The sequence below is a fragment of the Tasmannia lanceolata genome, unplaced genomic scaffold, assembly GCF_043159265.1.
Source record: "Tasmannia lanceolata isolate RefF3 unplaced genomic scaffold, GAP_Taslan_0.1 ptg000008l, whole genome shotgun sequence".
Lineage (NCBI taxonomy): Eukaryota > Viridiplantae > Streptophyta > Magnoliopsida > Canellales > Winteraceae > Tasmannia > Tasmannia lanceolata.
This window is the reverse complement of record NW_027518685.1, coordinates 1944488-1965957: the sequence shown is the minus strand read 5'-3', so window position 1 is coordinate 1965957 and position 21470 is coordinate 1944488. Positions and strand designations below refer to the sequence as shown.

Here is a 21470-nt window from a genome sequence, read left to right as displayed (position 1 = left end):
AAAAATCTGAGTTTAACGTCATAATAATCCATGTTTTTAACCCTATTAATGTTAAAATCTTTTGGTATTAAATAGTAAATCCCTGTTTACAATAGAAATGCCAGTAGGAATTTACACTTTTTCACTGATAGATTTTTACAACAATAGTAATTTGAGCCTTTACACAAATTTATTTGGGATTTGCTAGGGACAGCCACAGAAGGCATTTTCGCGAACCGGCTGTTGCATAAGACAGCAGCCACGTAGGCTAACTTTTCCACAGATTTGTCTTATTCAATCAATTCATTCTACATGGGCTACTCTCTCATGCAACAGCCGTTTCGCGAAAATGCCTTCTGCGACGGTCCTAGCAAATCCCAATATATTTTTATGTTTATCATTCAGGCTTCTAAATTAATTGATTTTGATGCCGATGGCGATTTACCCATTTATACCGATAGGAATTTACTCTTTAACCTCAATAGATTTTTTGGGTGGTGGGGTAATAGTCATAGATTTTCACCTCGATAAACTTAGATATTTTACACCAATAGGAATTTACACTGGTGAAGTCTTATTCCGACAAGATAATAACACTCATATTTTTATTCTGATTGGATAAAAATTCAGAGTTTATTTCAAACTGTTTTACTCTAATAGGATTAAAAGCTCAGATTTTAATGTTGATAGGATTATAAGTAAAATTAGAAAAAATTGTAAAATTGATTCTAGATGAAGAGAGGGGGGATTCGGACAAGAGGTAAAAAGGGAGGAAGTAAAATAACACAAAAGAGGGAAGTGATATATAGCCCCCACCCCACACACCCACACACCCACCCACCACCCCCACGCCCCCCCCCCCCCCCCCCCCCCCCCCCCCCCCCCCCACCACACACACACACACACACACACACACAAAGTCTTCTTCCCTAGGCTAGTCCTTGTACACTACATGCAGGTTGGGTTCGGATTAACTTAGGCCCAAATTGAAAATGCAAAAAAGAATAATAATAATAGGCCTAAGAAATCACAATGAAATTAGAGAATGGAGGTTGGGTTCACTTCAAGTCGGGTTGCCTAAGTCCTCAACCCTAACCCAACTTGAAATTTAATTGGATTTGGTTTTCATAGCCTTGACCTAACCCGACTCGAGGAAGGCCGACCCAAGCCAAGCCAAAATCGGATTGAACCTATCGGTTTGGGTTGAGCCCGACCCAAGTTGCACCCCTAAGTATTTTGATCTTTTTGTATAACAACCAATGAGTCCAAAAGCTTAAGCTCTTAGAGACTGTGTTATTTAATCATTTATACTTCAGTACTCCAGAATAGCTCTGGTACCATGTATAACAACCAATTACTCCAAAAGCTTAAGCTTAAGCTGTTCAAGTTTGTTTTATTTAATCATTTAAACTTCAATATTTTTATTAGGTAATCTTGTCTTTTACCATGTAAAGACATTTTGGTCTTTTATGTCTGGAAAGAAATATCACATGGGTATTTTGGTTAGAAATTGATGGCATGATCTTATTTGCAAAATTCACTCAAATATGATGACCCCGGATTGCCATAGTCAGTGACTTTTACTGGTAGGGATAATTGGGCAGTGATAAATCGACCCTCATATATCTTAAATGGACCCCCTATGTGTCTTTTTCTCTCTCTAACCCAGTAGGGGGTCCATTTAAGATACATGGGGTCCATTTATCACTCCCCGGGATATTTATGTAATTATAATTAAGATACAGCTCCCTGTCTGGATTCTCTATAATAGACCTTATCTACCTGCTTCCGTCTAAAGTCAAGGCGGAGTTTCTAAAAGCAATTTCTGCATGATAACAATTTTTTAGAGGAGAGAGAAAGACACATGGGGAGTCGATTTATCCATTTAGGGAGTCGATTTATCCATTTAGGGAGTCGATTTATCACTCAAGACAAAGCAAATTGTGAATTTTTAGTGTACTAATATAGAGGCTTTTGAATTTCAACTCCATAAGACTTTAGAAAAGTGGTGTCAGTGTCAGCAACATAACCTCTGTCTTTCATTGCCCAATGCCTACACATCTTCATCTTCTGTGGAGATGGCTATATTGTTTCGGTATGTGCGAAATTTGCTTCACAACTTCTAATGCCTTTATATTGTACAACTCACTGTAATTATTCATGTACGAACAATTCAAAGTACCACATCTTCTGATGATAAGACTGTTAATACAAGACGTGTGGAATACGAAAATGACGAGAATATCCCCATTTCGTTTGTATATTAACAAGTAAAACCTAGCAACTCCCTGCAGCCACATGACAAACTGTAGCCCGAGAGACCAGATCAGCATTTGTCACGTGCAAGGGCGACAAAAACTTTCGTGGAGATGGCATTTAATTAATAAGGATAGTTTGGTAATTAAACTCCAAAGTTTTTACTTCTAAGATGTGGTGTGGCCTCGTTTATTATTATTTTTCGCTTTGGTATCCTTTTTGTAAGTAACAAACACGTACGTACGTAGATGGGAAATCCTTCGATAGATGGTTGATAATCACTTTAGCCTACTGATATTTGCACTACCATGTTTTGATAATGACACGAACTCTTCTTTTCTTTTCCTTTTTTAATAGACAGCTTTTTAGTAATTGTAATAGATTTTGAAAGCTGGTTTTGTAATAGAGAATTTCAATAGCGACGTTTAATTATTCGAAGTGATTTCCATACTTTTGTTTAATCTTCCTAGAGAATAGAGATCTCACCCCACGCCTAACGGATTTAAGTGACTTTAACAACTCTGATTTTAATTCGACGAAAGACGAAAAGGATTCCGATCTTCGCGAATGTTACGTATCGGTTCTCTTCAACTGTTCTACAACCGATTTTTCCGATTTCAAACCGCTTTGACTGGAAACTCACAAAACATTACAACAGAATTTATTTGTTTTATTCCTGAAAAAAAAAAACTCGTCACCAAACAGGAATAGAAATTTTCAACTCCGTCATTACCAAAGCTTTTCTATAGTCTTCTCGATAGGTCCCACCAAAAAAAACGAGAAAATTAAAAAAGAGGCTAGTTTTATATCTTCTTTCTTTCCGTTTCATCGTTCAGCACTGCTGAAACTGCGATAGACGAAACGTTTCGTTGCAGAAATGGCTTATCTTCACTTCCGTCTCCGACCCCTCCTAGGGCTTGTTTTCTCGCTTTCCGAGCTCGTACAATGGTGGTCAAGGACATTGACAGGTGTGTCTGAGCTTGACACTATATCAAACATCGAATCGTAGCCTTCGATCACCACATCTTGAATCAGATTGTAGCAATCCAACAGCTTCTCCTGCCAACAGATAAGATAATGTCAAAAAAGGAAAAATAAAATAAAGAGGAGATAATATTGCACTTCCAGCTTTAATTCACACAGCTTCTCTCTTTATTTTCCATACTTCTGATTGGCTCTTTAAAAGCTTTTGAGAATTACAAGAGCCTTGAACAACCCATCTCACAGAGAATAAAGAGAGGCCACGCCATTTATTAAAACAAAAGAAATCTATAAATGCTCTCTGCCTCTCTTTTTTTGCTCTTACTTTATCTAAGTATATACACGATGAAATTGCTTTCTGAAAACAAGGATATTGCAGGGGTAAAAGCTCGTGACAGGCTGAAAGTAGCGCTGATGCTCCAATTAGCGACGGTTTGTACTGTAGAAGCTTGATTTCTGCACTAAAAAGGAAGATTAGCGCAATCTGATCTATTTTAGGAGTAGCGAAAATAAATCAAATGGCGATTTCACGCTTCTTACCGTTTTGAGCTTTGAGAATAATCTCTGTAGCTCTAGCTTTGAGAACTCGTTTTAATGGCGGATCGTTGACTTCAAAAAAGGAAAGGAAGAAACAGACAAAAGCGAATGGAGTTACAGAGCGCATACGCCATTTTAACGCTCCGAGAATCACAAGCTCCATTCGTCGGATAGTCTGACTATCGAATATGAATCCTTCTTCACTCTGTTCCAAAACGAATAAAAAAAGAATCGAATTAAACTCCTTATTAATGTGGATGCTGTCAGAGAATAATAAGGCTTCTGCATACAATACCTGAAAATCGGTCAAACAAAACAAAGTTTTCTTCATCTTTGCCGCTAGAGAAAGACAGGTGAGAGAAATAAGCTTCAAGATCCACGCCTTTCCTTGCTGGAATATCAAAATCGATTAGATCGTCATATGTTCAAAGCGAAAACAAGTAGAAATGAATAAACGATCATGAGATGCAAATTTAATCTCGAAAACAAAAGTAGAAATCTGATCTTGAGCCTTTTACCGGCATTTCTTGTCTGGATATGAACCGATCGAGGTAATTAACGGCGAGATAAGCTGTAAACGGATCGATTTCGCAGGAGAACTGCGCCTGACGAGCTAAAAATACTTCAGAAAAAAGAAAATATAAAGAAGAGCTAGTGACTGTTCACGTAGATTTTCGTTTTACCTTTCGGATCAACGAGATCGATTCATGGCGAACAGAGACGTTGAAATCTTTGGTTTTGAAGCTCTCACAAGTGCTCTCAAGAGGCATATGATCTGACTCGGTAGAGAAAAGCGATGAAACAGTTTCGGATTGGTTGTCATGGAAGCTTGTCAATGGATTTTCGAGATCGAAATCCTCCATTTCTCACTTTTTATCTCGAATTCAGCTACAGAAGAAAGCCATTGGGGAAATATGAGGTCTCTGTTTATTCTACTTACAAGAAAACTTCAACTTCACACCTCTCTTATCTATAGTGTTTTCATCACTGTCTCCTTTCTCTCTCCATCTCTTCAGTCTTTTTTTATCTTTTCTTTTTCTTTTAAGGGGGAGGAAATCAAATAATAGTCTTTGAAATGGGTCAGGTTTTAGGTGGTAATCTGCCGTCGCTTTAAAACTGAAATTCCGAAATCGCCCTTGCTATGTTGGGAAGGAGCAATTTATTATTCATGTCTTGTCAATGGGTATTAATTTAGGGCTGTAACTCGAGCCGGGCTTTACCCGACCACCCGAAAATAGCCTTGGTTGGGTTCAGGTTTCATGGGTTTCGGGTCGAGCCGGATTGAGCATTTAAAAGCCCGCATGAATCTCGGGTCGAGCCGGGTTTAAAGGGGCCCGACCTGACCCGACCCGAGTTACATAAGTTATAGTATGTACATTTTTTTCTATTGTTAGTTAAAAGTTAAAAGTGAAAACCCACGCATCCACTGTTGTGAGTGTAATTTCTGCTTCTATGAGTTGAGTTGATTCAAGTGTTTGATTTAGCATTGTTTGATTGTAATTACAACATTGTTTGATTACAGCATTGTTTGATTCAAGTGTAATGTGAGTGTAATTACATCATTGTTTGATTCAAGTGTAATGTGAGTGTAATTTCTGCTTCTATGAGTTGAGTTGCCTTGCCAAACAAGAATTTTCCTTAAATAATTGCGTCAACGTGAAAAAGCCTGACCCGAGATTGATCATGGGAGGGCCGGGTTTGGGAATTGTGGGTTTTCCGAAAAAAAACCCCATCCGACCCGAGATATTTCTGGGGTAGGGTTGGGTTCTCCAAAACCCGACCTGCCCGACCCGAGTTGCAGCCCTGGGTATTATGTGTACCAGCAAATTCTTTGGTGACGGTCGTCCGGGGGAGATCAATAATTTTATCTGAAATGCCCCGTTGTTTCAACGTAAAACAAAATTTTACGTGGAAAGGAACGGAACTAAGTGAAAAATCAATTTTTTTTTTCATAAAATTTAAACAGTTATTTCTGGAAGCAAATATTTCAAAAAGAACGACCATGGAGAAAGTTAGCTTTAGGATCAATAAAAAAAAATTCGGTCGATTTGCAAGTAAATTATGAAATCAAGGCCGTTGATCTTGTAGAAGATTAGGAAACCCATAGGAGCACAATAAAACTACAAAAGAAGGACCCAATAAGTATTGGGAAGTGATATATCCACCCCTTTTGATTACTTTGGACACCCAGCACCAGTGTACGTGGCAATCAGCCCCATTAAATTCTTCTAACATGAAGTACATCAGCCCCTCTGCAGTCATTGATTCACTGCTGCTAGGTGTCCCAAGTAATCAAAAGGGGCGGATATATCACTTCCCTGCCCGGGCAAACTGATCTGCCTCTCCATTCACTGATCTCTTGACATGTAGAAATTGGACCGAGTGACCTTGTCAAGGAGTTTTTTGCCAAGTCTTAAGATTAGGATGAGAGGATATTGAATCTTAGATTTAGTTGCTGAAGGATAGAGAGTGAAGAAATAAAAAGTTTCCTATTTTAGAAACTTTATAAATATCAGTCTTTTACTTTTTGTAAACCCTAGATATGGTGTCGAAGTGCTTTTAGATAAGTTTTAAGATGAGGATTAGATGGTATTGAATCATAGATTTAGTTGATGAAGGATGGAGATTGGAAAATTACAAAGTTTCTTATTTTAGAAACTTTTTAAAACATCCATCATTTAGACATAGAAAACCCTAGATGTGGTGTAAAGAAGCTTTTAGCCAAGTTTGTAGAAGAGGATGAGATGGTATTGAATCTTAGATTTAGTTGATAGAGGATATTGAATTAAAAAATAAAATGTTTCTTATTTTAGAAACTCTAAAACATCCATCTTTAAACATAAGAGACCCTGGAGATGGTGTCAGAGAGCTTTTAGCCAAGTTTTGGGATTAAGATGAGATGGTTTTAAATCTTAGATTTAGTTGATGGAAGATGGAGATTGAAAAAGTAGAAAGTTTCTTGTTTTATAAACTTTATAAAATATCCATCTTTTAGACATAGGAAATCCTAGAGATGGTGTTAAGGAGATTTCAGTCAAGTTTGAAAACGTCCAGGGGATGGGGGATCTCCCATCCAACAATCTAATAACATTGAGGGAGTCGCCTTCCACAATGAGGTTGTCCAAGTTTTTACATGCCACCAATCTAATATCCCGAAGAACCGCCTTAATTTCTGCCTCGTTAGAATCCTTAATACCGATCGACCCAGAGAAGGCCCACTTGGTTGAGCCGCTACCGTCTCTAAGGAGTAAGGATACCTCCGATACACGCCGATCCAGGCTACCCAAATTGGAACCGTTGAAATTAAGTTTTAACATTCCAAGATCAAGGATGGCTTCACCTCGGTGTGACTACCTCCTTATATTTCATACCATCGTAAATCTCCTTCCAGCATCATCTGATGTCAGTAGCCGAGTATAAGCTGAAATTAGGAATAACTTTAGCCCAAGAAATGACCAAAGAGAGAATCTTTGCATAAGAAACTGATGCACTTCTGACAACATTCTTGAACGTGCGGGCATTTCTCTCTTTCTAGATGATGCATATAAAGGCCAACAGAACAAGCTTCCACAAGATCCTTCCCTTGCTAGGCTATGGTACAAAAAACCAACTGTTGAGGAGATTCAATATATGAGCAGGGAAAACTCACTCAATCTCGAACAAATCCAGAATTCTGGCCCATACTTCTCTAGCATACCTGTAACGAATAAACAAATGGTCCACTAGCTTTCCTCCTACCCTCATGCAAAGGGTACAATGATCGACTATGAGCATATGGTATTCGGAGAGAAGGTCTGTAGCATGTGCCCTATACCGACAAGCCGTCCATCCGAAACCTTGTACTCTAGGAGGGGCTGGAATGAACCAAACTTTAGAAAGATGCAAGGGAGAGGAGGATGAGGCAAGATAGAGGTAAAATGATTTGACTGAGAACCCACCAGAGGCGTTTAGGATCCAAACCCTTTTGTTACCTCTATGCTTCCAATTATAATAACTCTACCAAATGTATAAGAGAGGCTACCCTGTCCACTTCTCTTTCAAAAAAATTCTCCTGAATTCAATGATCCATGAAATCCTTGCTCCCTCTCTAACAAAGCAATCCTAAACTAATGCTTCTCCATTTTTCAGCCGCTCTAAAGAGGTCCGGAAATTATACCATAAGAGGCTCTTGAGTGCACCGTTTATCATGCGAGAGCATCACTTTGTCACCATTACATACTTTGAATCTCTTACATTCTTAAAATTTAAAATCTTGCCTCAAGATATCTCTCCAAATTGTGAGAGCTGTTAGGTCTATATTTATCATCCGATGTCCTCTTAACAACTTTTGAACCATACTTTATATCTATTGCGTACTTTTGTCCAAAGGTGAGACCTTTCCTCGCCATACCTCCACCATAATCATTTACCAAGGAGTCGTATATTGACATCTTTTAGATGGCAAATTCCAATCCCATCACTTTTGATGGGTTTGCGGACTTCCTTCCAACTGACTTGACGCATCTTCTTCTTGTAATCTACTCTTTCCCCAAAAAAATTCATTTGAATCTGCTCAATTCTTCACATTACACCGATTGAACATCTAAAGAGGGAAATATTATTAAATTGGGATATTAGCTAGCACTGCTTTAATTATGGTAATCTTGCCCTTGAGAGATACCAAATTTCGTTTCCATATTGAGAGTCCTAGATAAGTGGTAGGGAATTCTTTAGGCGAGCATCCAAGAAAATTGCCAATCTATCTTTCTCTGACTGTTTCAAATGGATTCCGAACAGTTTTAATTTTTTGAAATTATATCTTTGCCCTGTAACCACTTCATAACACCTCAACACAGATTTGAGCTTTAAAATTTTATCCTGGTCGGCCTTGCTAAAAATGAAGTGTCATATGCAAATTGAATGTGACACTTCCATATCCTTTTTCCCCAAGTGAAATCCTTCAATCAGACTAGAGCTTCTAAATGGAATTCTTGGCACACTTAATGAGCCCACCGGTGTTATGTCTATGTGATCAAATCCTTTGGTCTAAGTACTGGTGTACAAATGTAGCCAACTTTCCTTCGAGAATACTTCAATTGGATGTCCCTGAGTCCTTGATCCATAAGCCTCATTTAGGGTTCCGCTACCAAGAGCTAAGGCATTCTTAATTTAGGATTTTGAGAATTAATTGCCAAAACTCAATTTTGAGCCCAATAATCAGTTTTGGACTGAAAAATCCAAAACGGAAATGATCTAAATGTTGGTTTTTGTAGCCCCGTTATTTTAAGCATGCGATGTCCATTCAGCATGGGACCAATACCATGCGGGTTGCCTCAAGATTGAACATACATGTCCCTGTTTAGGTCTCGAGAATCGATCTTATCCCTAGAATAGTGGCTGCATAGTCGTCCTCTTTTTAATTACTCATTTTCCAAGCCATTGATATGGTAATTGAGTTTGCCGCATAAATACAAATGGGCTTTATATCATAAAGAAGAGCCTTGGTTAGGGAGATGATAAATTCACACCCGTGTACGATAATTCGCACCCTTGTAAACGTGTTAAAATTGGGCACATAATTAGGGCTGGCAACGGGGCGGGTCGGGGCCGGATGTTGGGGTCCCCTACTCCTTCCCCTTTGCGGGGAATTTTCCCCCTCCGCTTCCCCTCCCCACTGTGGGGATGGTGGGGAATCCCCCTCCCCATGGGGAATATCTAATCCCCATCCCCTCCCCTTCCCCGCCCCGCATCCTTCAGGGACAATCACTTTACTTTGTTAAATGTTAGGTTTAAAACTAAAGATTTGCTAGGGACAATCACTTCAGGCATGTTGCGGCTTGGCTGTTGAATGTGAGAGTAGCCACACAACCCACATAGGCTAAGATTTTGTCTTATTCATTTTATTAACATGGGGACAAAGGTGGTTGCTCTCAGATTCATTTAATTGATCAATAGTCCCTAGCAGATCCCTAATTCCCAATCCCACTTGCCAAAAAGTATTGTACGTGCCACACCATAGGAAGATCCAAACCGTCCATTTGATGGGCACACCATACTACCATAGGCATAGGATGATCCAAACCTTCCACTTGATGGGCACATTGTAGGATAATCCAAACTGTCCATTTGATGGGCCACAACGTAAATAGGTTGTGGCCCAAAAATCATTTCCATAGGATAATCCCAACCCTCTGATCTATAGAGGAATTGCATATTATGGTACCTTCTATAGATCGGAGGATTGCAATCATCCTATGGAAATGATTTTTGGGCGGCAATCTATTTACGTTGTTGCCCATCAAATGGACGGTTTGGATGATCTATGGTGTGGCCTGTAAAGTACTTTTAAATTGTAGCCTATCAAATGGACGGTTTGAATCATCCTATGGTGTAGCCCATACATTACTTTTTGAAAAATAATGAACTATACGAGCGCACACCATATAAAATCTCATCACTCATCAGAGAGATGTTGCCTTTATTTGGGGGAGGGAGATTTTCAAAGAATTTAATGTTGCCTTACAGTGATGGTTCGATGGAGAGATTTTAGGGATTTCTAAGGGTAATATACTAATATAATGAGGGACAATGAAAAGCTATTTCAGCGACAAAACTGTACTAATAGAAATTATGAAAATTTTGGGGAATCTTGGAGATATGTTTTGATCCAAGCGGTTTGTAGTAGTTTTTTCAAAAAAAAAAAAAAAAACACTTAAAAAATACAAGAAAAAAATGGCATTAATGCGGGGCGGGGCTGGGCAGGGCAAACTCCATCCCCTTCCCCTTCCCCTTCCCCACTCAAATCAGGGAATCCCCTCCCCAAGAGGGGCGGGCGGGGCGGGGCGGATCCCCGCTTTCCGGGTGAAATTGCCAGCCCTACACATAATTCAAGTTAAGGGGTGTGAATTATCCTATAGGGGTGTGAATTTATCATCGTCCTATATCTTTTCTTCATCAATATCTCGGTGATATTTGTACCCATCTTTTACCGTAAGTCACATTAATTACGGCGCCAAATCGTTAAGGTGGTTAATTATTAGAAGGCTTAACATGAGATGTGCATGAAAATCCAAATCCAATCCCTGGGCCCACCCGTATGGTTTTAGCATTATCCAACAGGTGGTGTGAATTATCCTACAGGGGATGCGAATTTATCATCTCCCAAAGATATATAGAGGTACTTTATCCAAGCTGGAGAGTGTCGATTTGCGTGACTTGCGTCTTGACACTTGACTCTTTGACTCTTGAGACCCTATGTAGTAGTTGTCTGACTCTTTTTCTTCCTCCTTTTCCAAAATAATAACCATAATTTCTACGTCCAAGCATCATAAGCCCACATTCCGTTGACTATTAACGGTTCTACCTTTCTTCTGACTGACGAAAATATCCTTTCACCGTTTAATTACATTTGGACGTTATCTTTAGGCCATCGTTGGGAACCATGAATTTTTTTCCACCATAAATTAGTTTATCAAATGATGAGAGAGCGTAGAGCGGATGACAGGAGTAGAGAATTGAGAGGGCAAGAGTGAGTAGAGGGTGATAAGTGTTAAAAACAAGGAAAAAATCACTTATATTTTCAGTGGAGTTTCTTACCCACACCATTGGGTGAGCTAATATTCCAGGAAACAAAAATTCATGGTAGCCAAACATGGCCTTAACCTTGCTTATTTTTATCTAAAGTAATCACTTTTTATTATTTCCGTACCTCGAAAAAATTGAATATCGTATGATAGCTTGAAGATGAAGAACTTCATCAAAGGTCAATTATACACCAATTTGCGTTACTATACATTTGATGTGATGGATGTTAAATACGACATGACTCCAGTATCTCGCCACGTGTTATTTCCATGTCACCAAGATCTTAGTCATGATCGCCTGTCATCATAATGGGTGTTAAACACGGCATGACTGCAGGATCTCCCACGTGTCATTTTCTTATTACCAAAATTTCGGCCATAATTACTCATTATCACGATTATTGAAAATATTACGCAAGAATGGCAAGCCATGCACGCCACTAATCTCCTACGGCCAGAGCACAGCCCAATCTAAAGAAAGAAGGCATTTTCTCCAATGATTAAAAGAGTCCACGTGGTACACAATAAAGGGGAATTGCATGCAGAGGAAAATGATAAATATGTTACAAGGCTTCACAAGAGAGGGGGGATCTCGCTCGAAAAGAAAAGGACCCAACCGGACAAAGAAAACACCATTAAAGGCCACAAAGATGCGTCATTAAAGGCAAGCTTTAATCACCCATTAAGGCCATCTTCCCAGAGGAGAGTGAGAAAAAAGGTGCTGGACGCCCACTCCCTCCTCGCCTCGGGTCTCATGTTTAAATTGACCACCCGAGTAACAGAAAAAGCCCATGTTTGATTCCGGTAACCTAGCCATTTCCTTCATTAATCCTGCTGTTTATTTATACAATTGAGTTGGAATCTGACTTCGGTGTCAAAGTGGTCGTCCGAGACCTACCCCGGACCCCCTGACCTCGTTTGTCTGTGATTGTAGATACTGGACGGAGGCTCTCTACCCACCGCACGATCACAGATCGAGATTCCAGCATCATCATGATGCCCCCAGATCATTTGATCTATGTGGATGACCCATGGCCCATCTACATGTGATGTGGCCCATCTATAAGCATGGGTCAAGGTGGCAAACGTGCCATGTCGGCTCGTGTTTTTTTTTTTTTTTTTTTTGAAAATATATGTTTTGGACGAAAATGCCCCCCAAACTAACCGTTTGAAACAACTTTTGGGGGGTATTTTCGGGTTTTTTATTTAAAAAAAATTCATTTTTATAAAGGGGAACCGGTCTCGCGGGCCGTGCCGTGCCGTGCCGCCCAACCAAGCCCGGCACGGCACGCATCACTGTAGCTATATGTGTTGTGACGTGCCTTGCCGGGCCGCGGGCCGGCACGGCCCGTTTGCCACCTTGAAGCACGGGCATTGAATGTGAAGCATAGATCATCGTGCGGAGCTACATAATCTTCAATGGTGCATACAATTTGGTACTTCATTTGAGTTTAAATGCACGTTTGTCAAGTTCAATATATAGTTACCTCTATTTTTATTTTGGTTCCAAATCATGAGCAGCTTGGGAATTTAGAAAATTTGTCCCTGACATCGTGGGAGATAGAGCGAGTCTCTTATTTTTCTATGTTAGTGGTCCCCGGGCACACATTGAATTGGGCTCAGGTAAGAACCGCTAAATTTAGAGGCTAATTTAAAGGCAAAACCGCTAAATCCAACGCCAAAGGTGCGCATGATTCACAGTAGGCAGTTAGGCACTCCCTGTTCTTGTCCCAAAGGGCGCTATTTCACCCTTAATAAATTAAGGGGCTTTTGACATATGCGGCCATTTCCATGCCACTCCACCAAAGTCCCAAGCAGAAGAAAAATAAAAAATATGTCTTACACTAAATTTTTTTTTTTTTGGTAGATAAACTTACCCTAAATTTTAGCAACCTTAGATATGATATTTTCCCTAGGTCATTGTCTCTGATTCAATTTTCTATGCATTCTATTGCTGGTCTTATACCCGAAGTCTTTTTATATTTTGGGTCTTCCTCGAGTCTAGGCCGTTTGGATTCAAGATGGCAAACGGGCATGGCACGAAAATTAATGGCCCACACGGCCCGCGGGCCAGGCACGGCACGGCATGAATAAGCAAGAGGTTAGGCACGACACGTGTCGTGCCGTGCCTGCATGAGAAAACAGCCACATAAACTCTCTTTTACACTGATTTTTGTCGTGCCGGGTGTGTCTTGCCGTGCTGCTTCTCGTGCCGTGCCCGTTCGTGTAGCGTGCCTAAACCCTCAGCATGGCATGGCCCACGTCTTCGTGCCGTGCCGACATAGCCCATGTCACTGTAGCAATCATGTCGTGCCGGCACGGCCCATGGCGTGCTGTGCCGGGGTGTGCCGTGGGCCGGCACGGCCTAGTTGCCACCTTGAGTTTGGATACAGGGAAAAAAATTGAAATACATCTTACCCTACTATTTTCTTTTAAAATGTATGATCGATGTTTTAGAGAATAAAATCCAGAGGAATTCTAGACTGAAGGGAGCACTTGCAAAAAAGAGGTGAAAGGGCTCTCCTATTGGTTGCACATCACCATCATGCATTAATAACGGCTGAAAAGTCAAACATGATGGTGATGTGTAGCCAATGGGGGAGCCCTTTCACCTCTTTTTAGCAAGGGCGCCCTTCAGTTTAGACTTCCTCTAAAATCCAAGTTTTAATTAACTTGTAAAATTCAGGATTTCATATACAATCCTGGATTGTAAAATCATGTATTCTTTGTGACCGAGAGTATACTGGCCAATTTTGCACGTCTTTTTTATTTTCCTTTCCATGATTAACGTTGATGAAACATTAGGAGTTCATAGCTCATGGCCTGTTTGTTTTAGATTATGACAACCGATTGTGGAGTCCCCAGTTGATTATTGGACTCAAATTTAGTGCAATATTCAGTCAAATAATAGGTTGGGGATTCCATAATCGGTTGTCATAATCTAAAACAAAGAGGGCCTCAGTGATCATAGCAGAGCATTGTTTTCTTCAACCCTCCTATTGGTGAAAGGTTGAATTTGCCATATCAGCTATAAGAGTAAATAAATTTACATCCCCATATATAGATCATAAATTGCTTGAAGACATAAAATAACTTGAATAAGCATAATTGGAACTCAGTCCTCTTTACCATATGGAGCATAGCAAAAACTCCACCAAAATAACTCATCTTGGTAAGCCTTTCAAGTGCTCCTCCACGCATAAATACCATTGGCATTCACCAAGAAACACCCAAATCATACCCAGATTATCAATTGAGAGTCCAAATCATACCATACTATCGGTAGACAATTCTAACTATCGATCGATAGCCTACATAGAGTAGTTATGTGATGCAAGAGCATCCCCTGGGATTTATCACATCAGCCTTGATGGCTTAGTAATATAGGATTAATGCGTATTTCCTTCTCTAATCATATAGGGTAGTTCAGATATTTTGTTCTTTCATATTTTTTTTTAGTCTTTTGGGTTTAATTAGGACCATTTAGGAATTTGTCTTATAATGGGTCAAGAAAAGAGAAGGTACTCCCTGGAGTAGATAACTTATCTACTCCCTTCCTTAGAATAACAGTTGGGGCCATATTGTTTGGGTGATCCAAAGCATTCATTTGATGGGCCCTCACATAGATAGGGTGTGGCAAAAAAATCAGCTCGATAGGATCATCCTAACCTTATAAACTGTGGAGGCAAAACTGGACGTGTATGGGCACAAATCTATCCATTTTTTGCATCCACACTTCATAGGGTTATGATGATCCTATCGAGCTGATTTTTTGGGCACACCCTATCTATGTGAAGGCCCATCAAATGAATGCTTTGGATCACCCAAAAAATGTGGCTCCAACTGTTATTTTAAGGTAGGGAGTAGATAAGTTATCTACTCTAAGGAGTACCTTCTCTTTTCTCGTCCACACACACACACACACACACATATATACGGTTTCTACACACATGTGTAGATAAGTTATCTACACACTGGCTTAAAATAAAGTGGAGGTCCACATTGTTTGGGTGATCCAAACCATTCATTTGATTGGCCCTCGCATAGATATGGTGTCCACAAAAAATCAGCTCCATAGGATCATCCTAACCCCTCGAACCGTGGAGGCAAAAAATGGACAAATTTGTTAAGGATTATACACGTCCATTTTACCTCCACAAATCGTAGGGTTGGAATGATCCTATGGAGCTGATTTTTTTATGGACACCCTATCTATGTGAGGGCCAATCAAATGAATGGTTTGGATCACCCAAACAATATACCCTCCACTGTATTTTAATCTAGTGTGTAGATAACTTGTCTACACATGTGTGTAGAAACCGGTTTCTCATATATATATAAGGCTGCTTCTCTCTTTTAGAGTTTAGTTTTTGGGAATTGTATTTTGAAATGGAAAAGGTTTCGAATTGGAATTAGGAATTTCGGGGGGAGTTTTCTCCAAGAAAACATCTTTCTAAATTTTTCTTTCAGAGGAGATGGAAAGGCAATTTTAATCCTCGTGGATCTTTTGTATTGTAATAACATTGTCTTTTTTTTTGTTTTTTTGAATGGTGTAATAGCATTATCTTAAACTTAGAAATTATATATTTTTAACTAAGCACCTCATAAATGACTATCAAACATTGAGAATTATAGTTACTATTTTTTGACATAGGCACAGGCATGTTTTGATAATAGGCACTAACTGATCAACTTGTCACATATGCTATATGCCCTGTTCGTTTAAGATTATGACAATAGATGGTGAGTCCAAAACCAATTATTGGACTCAAAATTAAAAGTAATTTTGAGTCTTAAACATAATTTTGAGTCTCAAACGCACAGGTTCTTAACCGGATGTCAAAGGCTTCTTACAACTTTTTAGTCAAGCGTATAAGACAACATAAGTTTCTGTCAATTGTAAAAACATAGTACACTTGTTTGTGCCTTTGTGTCTTACTAGCCAAAACATTTTTGTAGATTAAAGATTTCTTCTCTTTCTTACAGTTAGGTAGTGCTATTTTCATGGTTATATAAAGAGAACGGGGCTTATTTATAATTTGGGAATTGCTAGCGTCCATCGCAAAAGCCATTTCGCGTCTGGTCTGGTCTGTCGCATTTCAGACCAGCCACCTCGTGAATGGAGACAAAAGCTGTTGTCTTCATTCACGAGGTGCCTTTTGCATGGACCCTAGCAAATCCCTTATAATTTATATGTTTAAGAGATGTTGTTACAGTATAGAAGGCTTATGAGGCCCTTGCGTGTCTTGCCATATTGTTGTGAATAGGGCGGACAATAAGGCGCTCAAACGTTCTGAAAAGCTCTTTATGTTTTTCCCCTGTCTTAATCTCCCCTCCCCCACCAAATCTCTTGTCGCGAGCGCTAATGCAGTTGTGGATGACATGTTAGCAGACGAAAAGCCAAACATCATCAGTTCATCACATAGGTTTAAAGTTATCTTCCACATGAAACACGTATGTCGCCCGTCTCAAAAATGCCCCCACCTTTCTCCAAAATTTTGCAAGCCTCCATCGCAGAAGGCATTTAGCAGATGGTGATTCGCATGTCTTCATTCATGAGGTGGCACAGATCATCCGCGAAATGCAAAGCTCCCAAAGTATAGTGGGCCCACCTGGTTCGAAGATCCTGACCATTCATTATGATTGCCCCAAAAATTATCTCCAAAGGATTAGTATCATCCTTTGGAGACAATTTAGGTTGGGCAGTTATTACCAAATGATCCTAACCTTTTGGAGATTATTTTTAGCGGCCCGCCTATTTATGTTGGGGCCATCTAAATTAATGTTTTTGATTTTTGAACAAGTGGGCCCCTTCATAGTTTTTGAAAAATGCCCAAAACAAATATCATGTAAAAACTCATATTAATTATAAAGAAATATAGGCAAAGATGCGGAATGAAAAGATTTATTAGGAAGTCATAAGCTGGAGATTTATATGGTGACTGCCTGTGAAGTCTAGTATTTTTGGTGAGGCCCACTTCAAAGGATGATCCAAGCCGTTCAGTTATTTGGCCACAGCATAAATAGGCTGCAGCCTGTGGATTATTTCCATAGGATTATCCTAACCCTCCTATCTATAGACGTTTTTGTAATGTGCAGTCCCTCTGCAGATCGGAGGGTTAGGATTATGCTATGGAATTGATCTATGTTGTAAGCCTTTATGCTTTGTGGCCCAAAAAATCAACGGTTTGGATCATCTTTTTGGAGTGTGCCCCATTCGAAAAATACTGGACTTCGTTGTGAAACAACCAATTACTCCAAAAGCTTAAGCTGTTGGAGAAGGTGTTATTAATATTTTATACTTCAACACTCCCCCCTCACTTGTTGCCCCTCTTTCTTTAGGTTGGCCTACACGTGACACATGTGGCCGCCATTGCATGTGGATTTTTGCTATCAAGGAGGTTTGAACCCAGGCATTTGCACTGATACAATGTGGAACAACCAGTTACTCCAAAAGCTTAAGCTGTTAGAGAAAGGCGCTATTAATCTTTTATACTTTACATTCCCCGCACTCACCCCATAAAATCTCCATATTTATTTACTCATTTGATTCGGCAGGAAAATGTGAGGAAAAGATAGGGTTCATTTTCCAAATGGGCATGAACATAAAGAAGCCAAATCTCTATTATCAGCATCTCGACATTCCTTGGAATGTACCCTATGCTCTCTTTTCATCCTTGAATTATTATTTCCTCTTTTCTAGTTTTTGTTGTCTTTTTGATAATATAGGTTGTTTCTTTGTTGCATAGATGTAAGAGAAAGCCTAAAGCTAATGTCTGTGTGGACTGGAAGGGCATTGTAGAGATCCATTTCCAGCCATTGAGAGGTGAAGACACTTTTGCTTTTCTCTCTTTTTATCTCATTCTCTCCACAAACTCTGTTGCTATTGCTACAGTGTTTTTGTGCTTGAAACTCTTAAAGCAGACTTTTACGGAGCCCCAGACAGATAGTACTCCTTGCTCTTACTCTCTTAACGTTAAAGGGAAAGCTGGCACGCTTGGAATGACATGGTTGTTCTTCTTATAATAAGGGGCTTTAGAGAAGAGATCACATGAGTGGATGGAAGCGCATGCTCCACGCCTTTCTCCCCATGCAGATAACACCATTATTAGGGAAATGATATATTGGCCTCCCTTTTTTTTACTAGGTCAGCCACTTTTAGTGTAAAAGAATAGTCGTAAATACACTAGAGGAGCTATCCCAAGTTTAAAACAGGGGGGCGAATTTATTACTTCCCCATTATTATCCTGTCTAAACAATCAAATGGACCATATTCTTTATGGACAAATCAATTTTCCCTTCTGATCTCTGTGTCTGTGTCTGTGTCTGAGAGAGAGAGAGAGAGAGAGAGAGAGAGAGAGAGAGAGAGAGAGAGAGAGAGAGAGAGAGAGAGAGAGAGACCTCCCAAATAGTGTGGCCTACCAGGGATTTGCTATTGCCGTGAAAAATGAATCGGTTAAATGTCACCGTTAGATTTTTCCACATTAGATGGGGACCATTGCGCGTTTCTGTGTCTGACCATCTATATGCAAGGCATTAATTAAATATTCAGGATGAGCATGCTTAGTTATCTTCTAGTACTTCTCATTCAATGATTTACTTTTTATATTTAGGTAAGCATGCTTATGTAATTTGATCATCTATATATATTCAAGTCACTAATTTTGAGCAAGCCCTCAAGAAGCAATAGTGGTAAGGACACTCAAACATACACGAAAAGGAATGAGTGACGGCAAATCAGATGATAAACTCTCAATAATCTAACTACATGGATTAAGAAAATAGCGTCTTAATCATGTCAAACACACCATCTAATCATAAATATTATTTTCAAGCTTAGTGCCCATAGCAGAGAGTTTTCACTGTAGTAAAGCTAGTCAGAAATTTTCTTACAAAACCAAATGCCCTGCCCCCCATCGGGCGATCTGATTTTGGTTCCAATTGGAGCTTAAGTTTGAGGGATTAGGATCCCAAGTATGACTCCATAAGCTAGGTATACTTTATGCCTGGCAATCATTGCCCACGCCTTCAAGGAAGCAAATTTGCTAGAGTCAATTTCTCTAGCCCATCTCGGCATATCCCTTCGCCCGTCTGCTCTAAAAAAAGAGAGCTAGATTTGGTGGAAGAGGCCGCATAATGGTTTTTTTAAGCTTAATATTGATGGCGCAGCCAAAGGAAACTCTGGAGAATCAGGTGGGGCAAGAGTGCTAAGGAATGACATTCTCCTACTACGAGAAGGGGACAAACAATCAAACATGATGGCCGAAACTCAAGCTCACCTTGATGGGCTTATATGTTGCTCGGCTTTGCAGGTAAAGAATTTGATAGTGGACTGCGACATCAAAGTACTAATCAATTTAATCTCAGGCAAGGGGCAGGTCCCTTGGGTAATCCAATACTTCTGGAAAGAACGGATTAGAGTCCTAGTTGCTTAAGAGTTAATTTGGGAGTTCTAATTGTAGTGGAGTTTAGCTACGGGTTAGCTACAAGTTAGTTTTGGGTTTCTTTACATAGACTAAATAAGTAGGAGAGATGTGACTCTCGTGTTTTGGTAGGAATAGGGCTTTATCTTATGGTCTTTATAATGGGATGTGCCGAGACTTATCTGTAGTGTAGAGAGTTGGAGAAAAGAAACGTTAACAGGAGTGAATTAGCCGAGACAAAATTGTGAGTGCAACACGTTTAAGTTTGTTCACGATTTTGGATGGCAAAGAAGAGGATGTGTATAGTTCTTGCTTTTGGAATAAATTATTCATAAAGATAGCTCTCTCTCTCTCTCTCTCTCTCTATGTGTGTGTTTGTCTTCGTGTGGGTATTGCTTCTTGCTTTGTTAGTTGTGTTGAACAAGTGTATCAAAGCTTGGTTCTTTAATCCTTGATTTCCTACACACCCTCTCTCTAACGGCTAGCTTTTAGGGGTGAGTTCTGCCAGGTTGATTCCCTTCAAGTGGTATCAAAGCTGGGGCATGGTAACTCCCGGGAAGATCTCGGTAACCCCGGTGTGCCTCCGAGGACAGTGGAATTCCCTCGGAGAAGATCTCGTTGTTCCCACATTGCCACCGCGTGGAGGGGCGAGATGGTCCACGTTGCTTCCGCGTGGAGGGGGAGATTGTTGGGGTTCCATGCAAAAGCAAATAGTCCCACATCGGTAAAAGTGATGGGGATGGGGATGGGGATGGGTTAAAAGGGAATGGGCACCCTCCCTCTAACGGCTAGCTTTTAGGGGTGAGTTCTACCCGGTTAAATTCCCAACACACGGATACTGGAGCGCTATGCCTGGCCAAGCTTGAGAGGCAGCTAGATGTGATGCTCTAGGCTTCCCTAACCTTCGATGTAAATAGGTCTGGAGTCGCCGTTTTAATCCTCCTAGGTATCCCTTCATCTAGTTTTTTCACATTGGGTTCCATCATTATCCTCTATCTTCATATGGAATCGGGGTATGCCCTCCTCATCTGTATCCTCTATCTTCATATATACAGTTCGCAGTCTGCTTCGATGCTGCTATAGTTTCCGGGTTAAAAATAAAGCTAGGTATACGTTACTTAAGATAGTATACTTTCTCTCATCACTAACTTAGAAGGTGATAGGCACAAATTCTAGTGTTAATATTATATGCCCTCAGCAATCAAATTTGATTTAGATTTTCTAAACATTCTATATATGAGATATATGCAATGTTCTATTTCTAAATTTAATTATTTTACAATCATAATTTCTACGGCTATATTGAATTTAATGTTACATCAGATTAGGGATGGCAAAATTGGCTGAATCGAACCAAAACCGAGCCGAAAATTCGGTTTGGTAAAACGAAACCGATTCAAATTTTGATTCGGTTCGGTTCGGTTTGGGGTTAAACCGAACCAAAATCGAACTGTTACCCCTGATTTCCAATGAATATGAGTAAGGGCGGCGAAATTGGCTGAAACCGAAACACCGAAACCAAATCCAAAACCGAAAATTCAGTTTCGGTTTGGTTAAACCAAACCGATTCAAATTTCGGTTCGGTTTCGGTTTGGGGGTCAAACCGAACCATTGCCACCCCTACATCAGATGTTGATGTTTCTCAATTTATATTGTATTAACTCCATGCATAAGGTTTGTAAAACAAAAGATAAGAGAGGTAATGTTCCGTTCCTTGCAGACCTATAATAGC

The 21470-nt window shown here is 39.9% G+C and overlaps 1 protein-coding gene across 1 annotated transcript; it reads right to left on the bottom strand.

Moving 5' to 3' along the window:
• Positions 1-2884: 2884 nt before the first annotated feature.
• LOC143882530 (putative cyclin-D6-1) lies at positions 2885-4799 on the bottom strand. The gene is made up of 6 exons (XM_077386010.1): positions 4437-4799; positions 4272-4358; positions 4049-4144; positions 3757-3958; positions 3542-3672; positions 2885-3294 (listed from the first exon to the last, which is right to left on the bottom strand). Exons 1-6 carry the CDS (start codon positions 4614-4616, stop codon positions 3124-3126), a joined length of 867 nt encoding a protein of 288 aa, XP_077242125.1. The 5' UTR covers positions 4617-4799; the 3' UTR covers positions 2885-3123.
• Positions 4800-21470: the final 16671 nt, after the last annotated feature.